The sequence below is a fragment of the Neoarius graeffei genome, chromosome 7, assembly GCF_027579695.1.
Source record: "Neoarius graeffei isolate fNeoGra1 chromosome 7, fNeoGra1.pri, whole genome shotgun sequence".
In the NCBI taxonomy this organism is placed as follows: Eukaryota; Metazoa; Chordata; class Actinopteri; order Siluriformes; family Ariidae; genus Neoarius; species Neoarius graeffei.
The window spans coordinates 72,304,287-72,320,606 of NC_083575.1; the positions used below are offsets into that span (position 1 = coordinate 72,304,287).

Consider the following 16,320-nt stretch of genomic DNA (forward strand, 5'->3'; position numbering starts at 1 on the left):
TGTTTGCACGACACTATTGATGGGGATGCCATACAGATTCATGTCAAAAATCCCGAACTATCCCTTTAAAATTCCAGCAGCATCATTATAGAATAAACAGAGAATAGAAAATAGAGAATTTATTGATAAATTAAAGTATTAACATATATAAAAAAAAAATCTAGCAGGAGAGGTATTGCACATTGTCCAGTATTGCTTTTTGTCAGGCTAGGCTACTGCTCCTTCCCATCCTCTGTCCTCCTGTTACACCCCCCCTCCCCCCCAGAGAGGAGTTGTACAATCTGATGGCGTGAGGGACAAAGGAGTTTCTAAGTCTGTTAGTCCTGCACTTGGGAAGGAGCATTCTGTCACTGAACAGACTCATCTCTGGTTGCTGATGACGGTGTGCAGAGGGTGACTGCCATCGTCCATGATGTTCAGTAGTTTGTCCATAGACCTCTTCTCTGCCACCGTCACGAGAGTCCAGCTTCATGCCGACCACAGAGCTGGCCCGCCTGATCAGTTTGTCCAACCTGCATGTGTCCTTCTTGGATGTGCTGCTCCCCCAGCACACCACGGTGTAAAACAGGACACTGGTGACCACAGACTGATAGAACATCCACAGGAGTTTCCTGCAGATGTTAAAGGACCGCAGCCTCCTCAGGAAGTACAGCCTGCTCTGTACCTTCCTGTACAGGTGGTTAGTGTTGCAAGTCCAGTCCAGCTTGCTGTCCAGCCACAGCCCGAGGTACTTGTAGGAATCCACAGCCTCCACCTCAACTCCCTCAATCAGAACTGGTCTGGACCTCCCAAAGTCAATGACCAGCTCCTTGGTCTTCAAGGTGTTGAGCTGCAGATGATTCCTATTGCACCAAACAGCAAAGTCCCTCACCAGGCACCCTGCCATCCCTGATACACCCCACTATGGCTGTGTCATCAGCGAACTTCTGAATGTGACACATCTCTGAGTTGTAGCAGAAGTCCGTGGTGTACAGGGTGAAGAGAAGAGGGGCCAGCACCGTGCCCTGGGGTGCTCCGGTGCTGCTAATCACAGTGTCAGACGTGATGTCCTTCAGCCTGACGTACCGCAGCCTGTCGGTAAGATAGCTGGAGATCCAGGTGACCAGGCAAGGGTCCACTCGCATCCTGTTCAGTTTGTCCTGAAGCATAAGGGGCTGGATGGTATTGAAGGCACTTGAGAAGTCCAAAAAGAGGATCCTCACTGTGCCATTTCCCTTATCCGGATGCAAGTGGGCTCGGTGTAGCAGGTAAAGGATAGCGTCTTCCACACCAACACCTGTCCTGTACGTAAACTGCAGACAGTCCTGGGTGTGTTGCACCTGGAGGCTGAGGAGGCTGAGGAAGAGCCGCTCCAGTGTCTTCATCAGATGTGAAGTGAGTCCCACCGGTCGGAAGTTGTTCAGCTCTCTGGGCCGATTCTTCTTAGGAACTGGAACGATGCATGATGTCTTCCAGAGGGTGGGCACTCTCCCCAGCTGCAGGCTGAGGTTGAAGATACGTTGGAGTGGTTCACCCTGTTCAGCAGCGCAGGTCTTCAGTAGTCGGGGACACTCCTTATCCGGGCCTGCTGCTTTCCTGGGGTGAAGCTTCCTCAGTTGACCTCTGACTTGGTCTACAGTGATGTATGGAGGAGTCTGTGTTGAGGTAGGGGAGAAGGAGGAGAGGGCTGCTGCAATGGCTGGGGGGAGGTGTATTGAGGGAAGAAGGAGAGATGGCTGCAGTGAGGGGGAGGGTGGGGGGGGACATGGACTGAACTGGTTGAAAAAGTCATTCAGCTCGTTTGCCCTCTCCACTGTCCCCTCTACAACTCTGGTCTTTGTGTTGTGGCCTGTGATGGTTTTCACACCTTCCCAGACCTCCCTCATGCTGTTCTCCTTCAGCTTCTGCTCCACCTTTCTCCTGTAGCTGTCCTTAGCTTCCCTCATGCAGCGTTTCACCTCCTGCTGTGCTGCTTTCATTGCCTCCCTGTCCCTGCTCCTGAAGGCGGCTTTCTCCTTGTTGAGGACAGCTTTGACTTCCTGCGTTACCCATGGCTTGTTATTAGGGTAACACCATACAGTTTTGGTGGGGGAGACCATGTCCGCACAGAAGTTGAGGTAATCCGTCAGACAGTGTGTCAGCCCCTCTATGTCCTCACAGTGTGGGCTAAGCAGTACATCCCAGTCCGTGGTGTCATAACAGTCTCTGACTGTAGATCACTGAAGTTATAACACTTATCCTGTTTTAATGAGAGTCAACCTACAATCAATGAAGTCAAATCAGTTGAGCAAGTCAGTAACGGTATTTCTTACTTTCACCATAAATTTTTATTTATATGACTTTGGTCTATAGCTGTCAAAGGCCTCTGCCTTAAAACCGGTTCCTGCTGTGACGTCACGCACTCAGGGCTGGCTGGCAGCTCAAATGCCAACTTTATGGTCGATTTTAACTCTCAAAAATATATATTTTTTAAAAATTCCCATTTATGCAGCATACAAGAGTCAAGGATGGAGATACTATCCACTCAGAAATGTATTTAAAAATAAAGGTTCTGCGTATATCCTTTAAACATTTGGAACAGGATGGGTCAGGAGTCATTGTTCCGGGAATGGGACGGGACAGGAATTTTTATTTTTTGGAAATGGGATGGGACATGAGTGAAAATCCACTCATGTGTCACCCTCTAATCTGAAATCAATCCCAGGAACACTGGGTATGATGCAAGAATACACCTACAGAATACAAATATACACCTACCAGCATGTTTTTTGGAGGTGGGTGATAACCTGAAAAACACACAGGAAACACACAGGAGCTGTGCTACCTGCTGTGCCACCATGCCTCTGTACACACGTACATGTTGTGTGATGATTCACTGTGAGAATCTTACACTAGGCTTAAACACAATGAGTATGGTGGTGTATTGGGATATGCAGGACTGAATAATGTAATGCAGGGGTTCCCAAACTTTTCCATGCCAAGGGCCCCCAAACAGCATTAGCTTCTGGCCGGGGACCCCCTTTGCAAACCCACAGACAATGCTACAAAATATGTAAAGAAACATCAACTTTTAGAATGTTTTCTCTTACTTTTATTCAATAGTCAATAATTGTTACATTTGTTTAGCACAGGGGTGTCCAAACTGATCCATGAAGGGCCATGTGGCTGCAGGTTTTCATTCCAGCCATGCAGCAGCACACCTGACTTGGCTCATTCAATCAACTGAACTGTCTTCACACAGTCAAATACTTGCAGCCACACCCACCCTTGATTAAAGGGTGGGTGTGTCAGTTGACTGAATAAGCCAAATCAGGTGTGCTGCTGCATGGTTGGAATGAAAACCTGCAGCCACACGGCCCTTCATGGATCAGTTTGGACACCCCTGGTTTAGCATAAGAATATTATTAACTAACGTTTTCAACACAAATATTTTCGCACTGAACAATAAACTGTATAACCTCCTGTAGTACCTGATTCAACTCGTTATCCATCCTTTTTGCGACCAGTGCCTCGCGATGGAGCATGCAGTGTGTGGCCACTACATGCGGGGCCTTCTGCTTAATGAGAGCGGTCACTCCACTGATCTTCCCGGTCATTGCCGCAGCTCCGTCCGAACACACCCCCACACAACGGGTCCAGTCCAATCCGTTAGACTCGATGTAATCGTCCAAAACTTGAAAAATGTCTTTCCCAGTAGTTCTTCTTTCAAGTGCTTTACAAAATAGTATTTCCTCCACAAATCTTTCCTGTGAAATAAATCTGATGTACACAAGCAGTTGGGCCTCATTGGATAAATCTGTGCTTTCATCCAGCTGAAGTGCGAAGTATTCGCTGGCTCTCACCTGCTCCAACAGCTGAGCAGATGCGTCTTGAGCCATGTCACCAATCCGTTGGCTCACGGTGTTATCAGAGAGTTATCAGCATCGATTTTTTTTGGCAGCATCCTCACCAAGCAATTCTCGGACAATGTCTTTGGTGGCTAGTAAAATCAAATCTTCTCCAATTGAGTGAGGTTTTTTAGCACGAGCAATGTGGTACGAGGCTAAAAATGATGCCTTCAGGGCCCGCTCGGGGACAGTATGGTAGCTTGCTGGGTGAATGCAGCAGATTGAATGACCAAATGCTCTTCTTTGCGTCAGAAGAAATCTACTGTTTTTTCGGCATCTGTCGGATGTTTTTGTACCAAGTGACGCTGAAGTTTCGAAGGTTTTAAGCACTCGTTTGACAGGGTCTCCAGACAGAGGACGCATTTCGGGCAATCATGGCCATTTTTCTGTATGGCTGTAAAGCCATACTTAATGTATGCTGCCTCATATTTTCGGATTTTAGTTGGCCAGGACTTCTTAGTTTTTTTCGCAGCAGTGTCCTCCACAGCAAGGCTGTTGGTTTGTTCCTTCGGTCTCTTCTTCAAAAACCTGTCCATTTTGCGCTAGCAATATGCTAGCTTGAGGAGCAAAGCAGCTTGATAAATGGCGCAAACCACAACATCACAGGCAATCAGAGAGATGAGCATGGCAAACAACGTTTCGATATGATGTATTATTATTAATAATTATATTTTATAATAATGATTAAAAAACTAATTACAATATATTTAATAATAATTATTTAACAAAAGTATATTTTTTTCGCAATTTTTTTGTCATCGTCCCTCCAACTTTCTGAGGCCCCCCTAGTGCCCCCTGGCGGCCTCCACTTTGAAAACCACTGATGTAATGTTTGCCACACTGATAGACAAATTTATGACCATTTATGAATCACTTTTGCTGTGTGATACAATATAAAAATAATGACTTTCATTGTGTGCCATGGTCATCTTGACTAATCTCATTTGATCTAGATGTAAATTATTTTGGTTGAAAGAATGTAGGCCAGTCGAGTCAGCCATTTTACATCAACAACTCATCAGTGTGTGTTTACTCGCTTTCCGGTATTTATAAAAGCGGCTCTAGTGCTATACTACATTAACTGTGTAGTGCTTATTAATGCTACTCTTTGCTAAAACTAACCTCTTCAATCTTTTCAGCAATTTTAAAAGTTTGGATTTTCTTTCACGTCACACTAAACTATTAAAAAATGCTTTTTTAAAAATGATTAAATAGTAATTTGAGTGCACTCAGGGTTATCGGTGTATGAAAACTGTCACTGCAGCTGTTTTGCCCCATGCTTTAAGAAACAGGAGCAAGAAAAAGCCTCAGTGAAATTCTAAATTAATATTGAGCGTGTAAGCGGTAAGGTGTTCATTTAAAAAAAAAAAGTCAGGAAATAGAGATTCAAAATGTACACAAATGTTCAGAAAATATAAAATGTAGAAAAGATCATGGAAGCTGATTGAAGTTTGTCAAACATGTCAAGCAAAGCAAAGATCACTGAAGCTAAAATATTAACCCTTTGCCACTCTTTTTTTTTCCGTTTCTCTATCAGGTAGAGGAGTTTCTGGGGCCCCATCCAGATTATGATGAAGAAGAGGAAGAACGAAAGTATTACAGGAGGAAGAAGCTGGCTGTGATCAAGAATGTGCTGGGGGCCAGCTGTGGAGGCATGATCGTCTACAGCGTTTACTTGGGTTAGTTTCTTCTTACTGCTGTAGATCACAGTGCTGTTGAATATTCGATTCCGATTGGTCAGAAGGTGTTGATTTAATTTTCTGTAATAGTCGCTTTGTCATTCGTGCCGATTATAATTTACATTAATGTGCTCATTCTAATGTTATTCCTATAATAATAATAACAACAACAACAGCTCATTCACAGGGACTTGTACGGCAGATGATCTTCAATCTAAGGCTAATGATAAACAGATGATTAAAAACATGATTTTATTTGACAAAGAAAATATTTTATTATGGATATGGTGAAGGTTTTTGCAAGAAGGCATTTATTTAACCTTGACGTACATCTTGACGTACAACCAGTGCGAACACTTTATAACCTTCAGAATGTTTTCCATCACAGAGAGTCTTCAGTACAGAAGTGCTTGCACTTTCTGCTTCTCTGGAAACTGTTTTTTTCCCCTTTCCTCTATTAACTTTGAGAGAGAAAAGAAAGATGCTGGCAAGGGAAAGCTTGGCGTTTATAGCTGTGAGTACATAATGTGATATTCCATAGCATTAAATATACCGTATTTTTCGAGCGATAAGGCGCACCGGATTATATGGCACACTGTGAATTAACGTGTCTGTGTTCACACATAAGGCGCACCGGATTGTAAGGCGCATTAAGCAAAACAACACAGTCCGGTAAATCAAACTTTATTCCACTCAGTTGTAACAACAAATACCGGTACAGAAAAATGCACTCACTTATTGATTCATTCCTCTTCCAACCCGCTTGAAACCCGCTTCGTAAGCATGCCTCTTAACAGGTGCCATTTTGGGGGTCCTTTTACGTACACACAAATGTACTAGGGGTGTGCAAAAATATCGATATGGCGATATATCGCGATACTTTGTCTTCTGATTCAATATCGATACTCAAAATTTGAATATCGATATTTTTTCAAATAATAAATCATGTTTCAGACGGGTTGTAAATCCAGTACGACTTCCGCACCTCCGCTCCGCGAGGTGTCGCTGTGCCGCTCCCTCACTGCAAGGCACTCTTCATCTTCTCTTTTTTCCCCGGCGGTTGCAGTGAGGAAAAAAAAACAAGCAAGCATGGCTGTTAACATAAACCTAGAGATGCCGCTGAACTTTAAGGCAGATGTTTGGAGGCACTTTGGATTCCAAAGGAAAGGAGAAAAAACAGTGAGCCGGACAAAGAGTATGCACTCTGCAAAACCTGTTTCGCTCCAATTAGATATTCAGGTAACACAACAAACTTGCGAACTTACTTAGCACGACACCACCCCGACATATTAGCTCAGCCAGAGCCGCTGAAACCCGACCCGAAGCAAACTACACTGGACAGCACCAAAGTCCTCCCGTCTACTTCAGTGATGTGTGACTTACTGTAACTGTGAACTTAATTTTGTCATTTAAGGCCAAAGGCAAGAAGCTGCACTTTATCTTGCATTTTCAATTTTAGTGTGTGTGAGACACTGCATTTTATTTTGAGTATTTACTCTAAGTTCAGAAGAAACGTGATTCACTGAGGTTTCAGTTCAGTTTCAGTGTGTGGACACTGACCCACACTGCACTTTGTTTCATCATTGTGCTCAGGGAGACTAAGATGCCCACTGCACTTTTCAATGTGTTCCAGACAGTGTGTTGTTCCTGCAAAATAAGCACAAGTTAAATGTTCTCAGGTATATGTTCTCAAGTTTACAAAGAACAAATTGATATTAGTGTTAGCACTGAAATGTATGTGCAGTCTGCAGTGCAAGTTTTAAGTTTTCATAAAACAATTTGATTCTGCTTGTTAAGCAGCACTGATGTGTCCATGCTTACAAAAAAGTTGATACTACTAGCACAGAAATGGGAATTTTCTGTATGTTGTAGTGAAGCAACTCTTGGTTTTGCCAGCAGTGGAATAGAGACAAATATATGTCTGGTAAGAGTGTGTAGTTATGTATGTGAAATGTAATTTTACAGTGGTCAATAAATTCTGATTTTCTTCAGTGACACAGATATCGTGATGTGGTTGAAATTTCTTGCAATATATCGATTATCGCAGAATCGCTGTACCGTGATATTATCGTTATCGTGGGCAAAATATCGCCATAGTATCGTATCATGAGGTATCTGGTGATACCCAGCCATAAAATGTACTGTAATATAATGTTGAAGCACAGTACGTATTACGTATAAAAAGTGGCGGGGGTAAGCGTACTAAATACTGTTCTCTGGTTTATTGTTGCTAGCGTGTACTCCGGGCCCGGGCTGCCTTACATGAATGCACTTCTAGTTTAGACATTACAGTCAGGCAGTCTTGTAGACTGCTCAGGGGTCCTGTTATGGGGCCGATCAGGTAGTGACACAGCGTACCATAATGCTCCGAATATCCATTGAGCAGAGCGGCTTTGTAGCTTACCAAAGTCGTACTTACACATTTCGACAAATTTTTGAGCGCATTGTACCACATAAAATCGGTCAGTAAGCACAACAAGTAATCATACATAAGGCACACTGGATTATAAGGCGCACTGTCAATTTTTGAGAAAATTTAAGGATTTTAAGTGCGCCTTATAGTCCCAAAAATACGGTATCTATTTCTATTACATTAAATAACTATTAATTAATAAACTTCAGGGTGGTACAGTTCATTCCACTTTGTGTCAGGCGACATGACAACACCATAATTTTTAGGTTTTATTCCTTAACACTCTTCTATTCAGCTCTGGGGTAAAATTAATTGTTTTTGTATGAGGAAATATTAAAACTAATTGCTAAAACACAAACTGGACCACAGATATCTACAGTCAGGACAAAGAAGCTGCAAACATCAACCAACCTGGGCCAAAATGTTGTCGGTAGACTACTTTTGTTCATACTATATAGCTCTTTTCATTTTTTTAAATTTTGTGGGCCCACAGTAATCGGCTAATGCTGTTTGTCAGATGCGCGAGGGAGGCGGATGTAATTGCAGAAGTGTTTATTATAATATAGTGCGATATGTACACAAAGTGCATGAAACACACACAAAAGCAAACAGTCCAAATTGGCAGGCAAGAAAACAGGCAAAGGGTCACTCGAGGCACAAACAGGATATCGGAGGCAAAACGAGGACTAGAACTAGAACCAGGAACAGGAGTCGAGAAACCAGGAAAATCACAAAAACGGGAAACAAGGCTCGGTAATGCACACTGAACGCGGCGTAATACTTCGTGTCGCATTACCTTCAGCGCAGTCTTTAAATAGGCCAACCTTTAGTTCACTGATTGAAAACAGGTGCGCCTTGTTCACGGCGCGTGTGCTGCAGCTTACTCGGCGCGCGCAGCCCGAGACACGCCTTCAGGTGAACGCGCCAAGGCGCACAGGACTGACACTGTTGTGGTCACCTTGGCCTATTATTATTATTATTACCTTTTTTATTTATTGTAAAGATTTACATGTGGTTGGCAAAGCTAATAAAATAAAAATAAAAAAATTACCGACACTCCCTTGACTGTAATGTGATTTGACGTGCATGGCGTCTCACAGGTCTGTTGCAGATGCAGTTGATTCTGCACTATGATGAAACCTACAGAGAAGTGAAATATGGCAGTCTGAGCCTGCAGGATATCGACAACAGGGTGCTGATGGGCATCAACGTCACTCCTGTTGTAGCCCTGCTCTATACTCCTGTACTCATCCGGTGAGCTGAGCTCTTCTTTTCTTTTCTGTCACTTGGTCTGTCTCTCCTTCTGGCATTCTGTCTTTTAATGTGCTCTACATGTCTCACCTGCCACTGCTACTGGAACTGTGATAAATTGATTATCGCTGAATATTCATTGTGTGAACGTTTAGATTTTTTCACAGACTCTTAAGAAAAAAATAATTCAAGTTTTTGCTCAGAGCACCTTGTTGAAGTAGCAACTCAAAACCGTATGATTTTTGCAAACCAGTGTGGCACATTTAGGAGTACAGGTAGTGATTACAGTTCAATATGCATAAAATGAAACACTGGCCTTTATTTGTTTTTCTCCATCATCTCTTTCTTATTCATTTGCGCTGGCGCAAATTGTTACTCTCACTCAGGATCTTTCAACTTTATTATTGTTATTATTATTATTATTCTAACATTTTTAGGACGCTATTTCTCCCTCAGTTTTCAACCAATCATCACCAAATTTCACATGCAGAATACCTCTGGGCTGAATTACGTTGCTATGACTTTTGATGGTGATCCGGATCACCAAACCAGATTGATCCATGAAAAATGGGATTTTTTTCAATCAGTTTTTTTTGCTTTATTTTATTTTTTTTATTTTATTTTGTTCAGGACGGCAGGGCGCAACTTTACCTCACTAAGCGTCATTCTCTATCGCTTACCGTTCCGGATCTATAGGGTACAGTTATTCTCTGGTTTGTAACAACTAGCACAAATTACTGTGACTTTAGTCACAGTCTCTATCTAGTTGCATATCACACCTTCTGTGTTCCACATTCAGAAGAATCTCTCTCGTGCTCTGTCTCAGGTTTCTGGGTACCAAATGGATGATGTTCCTTGCCTCAGGAATCTACGCACTCTTTGTCTCGACCAATTACTGGGAGCGGTACTACACCCTGGTACCATCAGCCGTCGCCATTGGTGTTGCTATCGTCCCACTCTGGGCCTCTTTGGGAAATTACATCACGAGGTGGAGTAGCTGGAGGTTTATTAATGGCAGAATTGTATTACTGGGTCAATAAATTATTCAAATAAGTGTCACAGAAATGTGCAACAAAAAATAAATAATGGATGCGCATTTATAGATTTTTATGTAAAACGACTGGGAAATGGCATGCTTTTCTATCTCAATTTACTGCATCTGTGGCATATGAGAGATTATCATGGGTAAGAATTCTGACACATTTACCTGAACTGAGAGCACAAGTGAAAAGTCAAACCTCACTTCCTGTGGTAGTCTTAGGGCCTGTTGTTGAATTCTGTCAACACATATGACTGTGAAACTCATTCAGTACAGCTCTTTAGATGAGACCAGTGGTTGCATTAGACTTTTTCATTGTCCGTCATTTTGACGGACAGGGTCGTAAAAATTCCGTCATTGTCCATTATTATGTCATTTTATTTTAACCTTTAAATGACAATGTATATAGGCTATAAATGCTATATATTTAATAACTTGTGTTTTCATGGACTCATTTTCATTTAAAAATTAATTCACAGAACAAGCTTGTATTATTTATTCATTTATTTATGTATTTATGATGCAAAAAGATGAACAGAGATTCTGACGTTCGGTCACTTGTGAACCCATTTTCCCTCCGCTAAAAACATTGCGGCTGTTGAGCCTTAACGGGCATATGAACAATGTTATTTTACAACGTAGCAAGACAATTGCAGTTAAAATATGAACAGTCCACTACAACGATTTAAGTGACAATCTAATTTGACCTGTTTGCGTGAGCTCAAACCTTCCTTCTGGCCCGCATGGATTTAAATTGGGAGCTCGCTTGTGCATAATCAAAGTCGTCAATGGAGACTGCTGCCGAGGCAATTGTCATTAAATTTTGCATCTTTGCCTCGGACAGACGACTTCTCATTGACGTTTTAATTTTATTCTGAAGGCTGAACCCGCGCTCTGCTGCGACACTGGAGACTGGAATAACCAGCGCCACTTCAGCCAAAGTTCTGAAGTCGGGAAACATTTCTCCCAGGGAAGTGATCAGAAGCCGGCAAGAGCCTCTGAAAGTTGGATTTCCCAACCCTGCTAGTACTCTCTTCATAGGGAGGAAATCCTGCAGCATGCGGTCTTTCTGCACCAGTGGTGCAGCTGCACCCCGCGGAGCCTGGAACCTGACACGGAAGGTCTTAAATAAAATGAAGTTATGTTTAAATGTTAGTTTGTCTACCCGTGCTCTCATTAAAATGATAGTTTAGCAGATATTCGAGCAGTGATGTTCCTAAGCTTGCTGGGGAAGAATACAATAAATCGACATTTGTTTCATTTTAAAAACAAGAAAACAACTAGCCTAAATGAGCGCTATTGCATTAAGACGTACAGGCAGGGAAACAACACAAACAACCCAATGCATCTCTTTTTTTTTTTATAGCAACAATGACGTGTCTTCTGCAGAGAAGGGAAACATTGATACATCTCACTGTGCTAGTGGTTAGAAAAGTCAGAGCGCGGTCAGGAGCGCGATGGGGGGAACAGCCTTGCGCAGTGGCTACAGTGTATGCATGAGTAGCCTATGCACTGAACATCAAGACTGCCGCAACGTCGGCTCAGATTGAAAGTGACGGCAGTGAAGACTATGTATACTGTATGTAAGAAAACTCTGCCACAACTTGCCAATCATTTCAATTGTGTGTTTCACTATGTTTTATTATTGTTATTATTAGGCTATTATTGTTATTGGTAATGGTAACGGTAAACATCCGTCAAAATGACCGACGGCCTTCTGATTTTTCTGTCATAGCTAAAAAAAATCCGTCAATGACGGACAGTTGTCGGTTAACGCGACCTACGGATGACACTGATATTGTTTTTATGGAGACTTTTTTTTATCCGTCTTTGCAAAAGTGGAGCAATAGAGTAAAAAAAACAAAACAAAAACATTGCTATTACTTATGCTTAGCCAAAAGTTTTGCTATATTTATGTGGCATCAGGAAGAAACTAATGTGCATCTGTGTTTAGTTTAAGCTTCACTGACTAATAAATTAGATGTCTGTCTGAAAAAGGTATATCACCTCTAAAAAGAAACTATATAAAACCAAATTTATAGAAACACCTTTTAATAAAGAATAAAAAATGTATCGAACCACCATCCTTAAACTTTCATGACAAGCAAGGTTCAAGTAAACATTTGTATGTTTGTTTCCCAGTATATGGCAGATTTATTGCTGATGGTACGCACATATATATATATATATATATACTACAGCGGTGGAAGATGAAGTAAATAGAGTAGGATCTTTTAAAATTTACCAGCAATTTTCATGCAACATGTTTCAACAACTCTGATTAAACTTAACACTTTCAGCACTGAAAGAGCCGAAGTAATAGGAAAGTTATATTGTCTTGGATAGGATAGACTAGGATTGTTATTTTGTGTGTGTGTGTGTGTGTGTGATGTGCTATAGGATGGCCCAGCAGTACTATGAGTATGTGAACTATAAGGAGGAGCATGTGCAGGAGCAGAAGCGAGTGCCAAAGGGAGCTTTCCATCATTATGTCATCATCTTCCAGTCAATCTTCTACATCTTCTTCCATGTGAGTGCAGATATGTGGATTTGTGCCTGTGCAAATGGGTCAGGGTGTTCACATAAGCATGTATTAACTTTGTGTATTTCTGTGTCTGCAGCTGAGTTTCGTGTTTGCGGAGTTCCCCATGGTCTTCTTCCTCAATAGATTTCTTAGTAACTACAATCACACTCTCTGCAATGTCAAGCACTGCGGTAAATTCAACTCCTGATCTCTAAGATATAGAGGGTATTACATGGTGGTGTGAAGATATGAAGTTGATCTTCGAGTGGTGAATGTATATTTCATGAGTGAGTGAAGCGAACGAGAAGATAAAGTTCATATCTCCACACCACCGTGTAATATTCTTTTTATTATATCGACACGTTGACAAGGCTGCATGGTGGTGTAGTAGTTAGCGCTGTCGCCTCACAGCAAGAAGGTCCGGGTTTGAGCCCCATGGCCGGCGAGGGCCTTTCTGTGTGGAGTTTGCATGTTCTCCCCGTGTCCGCGTGGGTTTCCTCCGGGTGCTCCGGTTTCCCCCACAGTCCAAAGACATGCAGGTTAGGTTAACTGGTGACTCTAAATTGACCGTAGGTGTGAATGTGAGTGTGAATGGTTGTCTGTATCTATGTGTCAGCCCTGTGATGACCTGGCGACTTGTCCAGGGTGTACCCCGCCTTTCGCCCGTAGTCAGCTGGGATAGGCTCCAGCTTGCCTGCGACCCTGTAGAAGGATAAAGCGGCTAGAGATGAGAGATGAGATGAGATGAGACACGTCGACAAAAGATACGCAAGTTAATCAAAAGAATTTTAATTTTGAACCGGTTCGGCATTTTGACAACACACGTCAAGTCAGCGGGAAACCATCGGAAGAGATGTCATCGAAATCCTCGAGTGAAGAGATATTTTCCAGTATCACTCAGATCTGCTATGTATTTTGTATGAAAAATGTGAGTTTTTCAACACAAGATAAACTTCATATCTTAAAGCCAATATGTGATTTATTTTTTATTCATATACACACATTCATAAACAAAGTTCCCAAATTTATCAAAACAATTCATTGATTTCCTCACGAGTGAAGATACTGGAAAATGTTACGCAATGTCTCAGATGTACTTCGTATGAAAAACATGACTGAAAAATTTCCCAGTAAAACACTCATATCTATATTATAAAATACTATATAATATGGACACAAGTGTTTTACTGGGAAATATGCCACTCATATTTTTCATATGTGCTACATCCAGGACATGGAGAACCAAAACTGTGACATACTGTAAATCTCTATATGTCACTCATGATTAACTTGCATAGTTGTGTGAATGTGTCTAAATAATAAAAAGAAAATCACACGTTGGCTTGAAGATATGAAGTTTATCTTCTCGTGTTGGAAAAACTCACATTTTTCATACAAAATACATTGTGGATCTGAGTGACATATTTAAATAGTATTGGCTGGCGTTGAGTGGTATATCAGATATATTCCATTCAGCTAGTATGATATCGGATGAGTCGAAGATGAGTTCAGTATCATGCTAACTGAATGGAATATATCTGATATACTACAAAAAAAGCCAGCATTATTATTATTATTATTATTATTATTATTATTATTATTATTATTATACATTCCTTTTGGGTGTTCAACGCGTCTTTTTCAAAATTCTCTCAAAATCTTCTGTATTTAATGAAGCAAACCAGGCGGCCATATTTGTTTACAAATTGTCACAGTCGCTCGCTAGTGCAGAAGTTTTACCTCTCCGAAGTGTGATGTCATGTTGTTTTGACAACCATGCAGTATCGTAAACCATATATAATGCTCATTCTCCATTGGGTAGAGTGATGTAATACAAGTAGGATAAGCAGTATGCTAACAATATTGCATGCTATCAAACCAAATGAATGAAACCCGCTAGAAGGGAATAGAACACGTTTTTATTCCATGGAAAAAGTGTCCTGTATGTATAATAATTTCTGATATTTCACTCTGATGACATTGTGCCCAATGTTTTCCCGCTGACTAGATACATGTCAAAATAGTGAACCGGTTCAAAATTAAAATTCCTTTAATTAACTGGTGTGTGTGGGGGTTTTTTTTGTTTGTTTGTTTGTTTTGTGGATGTGTCCATATAATCTAACACAGTGGCACAAAGATATGAAGCTTATCTTCTCATGTTGAAAATATTTTCACTCATTCGCTTTGCTCACTTGTGAATATGTTCACCACTCGAAGATAAACTTAATATCTTCACATAACTGTGTAATATACAATACCTTTATTGTCACTGCAAAAATGTACAACGAAGTTTAGTTCATCATAGGAGAGCAAAGCTGCTGCATACTTGCACGCCGCCACTCTTGGGCACTTCAGCTCAAGGCCGCCCTATGGTAACCTAACTGCATGTCTTTGAATTGTGGGGGAAACCCACGCAGACACAGGGAGAACATGCAAAGTCAACACAGAAAGGCCCCCGTCGGCCATGGGGCTCGAACCCAGAACCTTCTTGCTGTGAGGCGACAGTGCTAACCACTTTCACCACCATGCTGCCACGGTGATCCATATATATCTTACATAACACCAGTACCATATACTGTAGCTTGTTTTGTAATACATAATTAATGACTGTAATCCATTTGTTTCTGTGCACAATTTGTCAGCCCTCTTTCCCAACAACCATAATGGAACATAGAACTACAACTGAGCAGATATAATTTGGGTGCTGATAGTCTCACTGCTTGGCTGAGAAACAATCCAACATGCAAATATTTCCTGCTGTGCTCAGAAAGTGATGCTAATAAAGAGCTAGAGGACACTTAATACAACCCCGATTCCAAAAAAGTTGGGACAAAGTACAAATTGTAAATAAAAATGGAATGCAATGATGTGGAAGTTTCAAAATTCCATATTTTATTCAGAATAGAACATAGATGACATCTCAAATGTTTAAACTGAGAAAATGTATCATTTAAAGAGAAAAATTAGGTGATTTTAAATTTCATGACAACAACACATCTCAAAAAAGTTGGGACAAGGCCATGTTAACCACTGTGAGACATCCCCTTTTCTCTTTACAACAGTCTGTAAACGTCTGGGGACTGAGGAGACAAGTTGCTCAAGTTTAGGGATAGGAATGTTAACCCATTCTTGTCTAATGTAGGATTCTAGTTGCTCAACTGTCTTAGGTCTTTTTTGTCGTATCTTCCGTTTTATGATGCGCCAAATGTTTTCTATGGGTGAAAGATCTGGACTGCAGGCTGGCCAGTTCAGTACCCGGACCCTTCTTCTACGCAGCCATGATGCTGTAATTGATGCAGTATGTGGTTTGGCATTGTCATGTTGGAAAATGCAAGGTCTTCCCTGAAAGAGACGTCGTCTGGATGGGAGCATATGTTGCTGTAGAACCTGGATATACCTTTCAGCATTGATGGTGTCTTTCCAGATGTGTAAGCTGCCCATGCCACACGCACTAATGCAACCCCATACCATCAGAGATGCAGGCTTCTGAACTGAGTGCTGATAACAACTTGGGTCGTCCTTCTCCTCTTTAGTCCGAATGACACGGC

General features: G+C 41.5%; 1 protein-coding gene across 1 annotated transcript in view; it reads left to right on the top strand.

Moving 5' to 3' along the window:
* The window catches only part of unc93b1 (unc-93 homolog B1, TLR signaling regulator), a 58,072-nt gene that overhangs the window by 18,397 nt on the left and 23,355 nt on the right, over positions 1-16,320 (top strand). Inside the window, exons 3-7 of the mRNA XM_060926366.1 lie at positions 5,404-5,545; positions 9,059-9,212; positions 10,036-10,197; positions 12,649-12,778; positions 12,870-12,963. Of these exons, the coding sequence (XP_060782349.1) occupies positions 5,404-5,545; positions 9,059-9,212; positions 10,036-10,197; positions 12,649-12,778; positions 12,870-12,963 (682 nt within the window). The remainder of the gene's footprint in view (positions 1-5,403; positions 5,546-9,058; positions 9,213-10,035; positions 10,198-12,648; positions 12,779-12,869; positions 12,964-16,320) is intronic.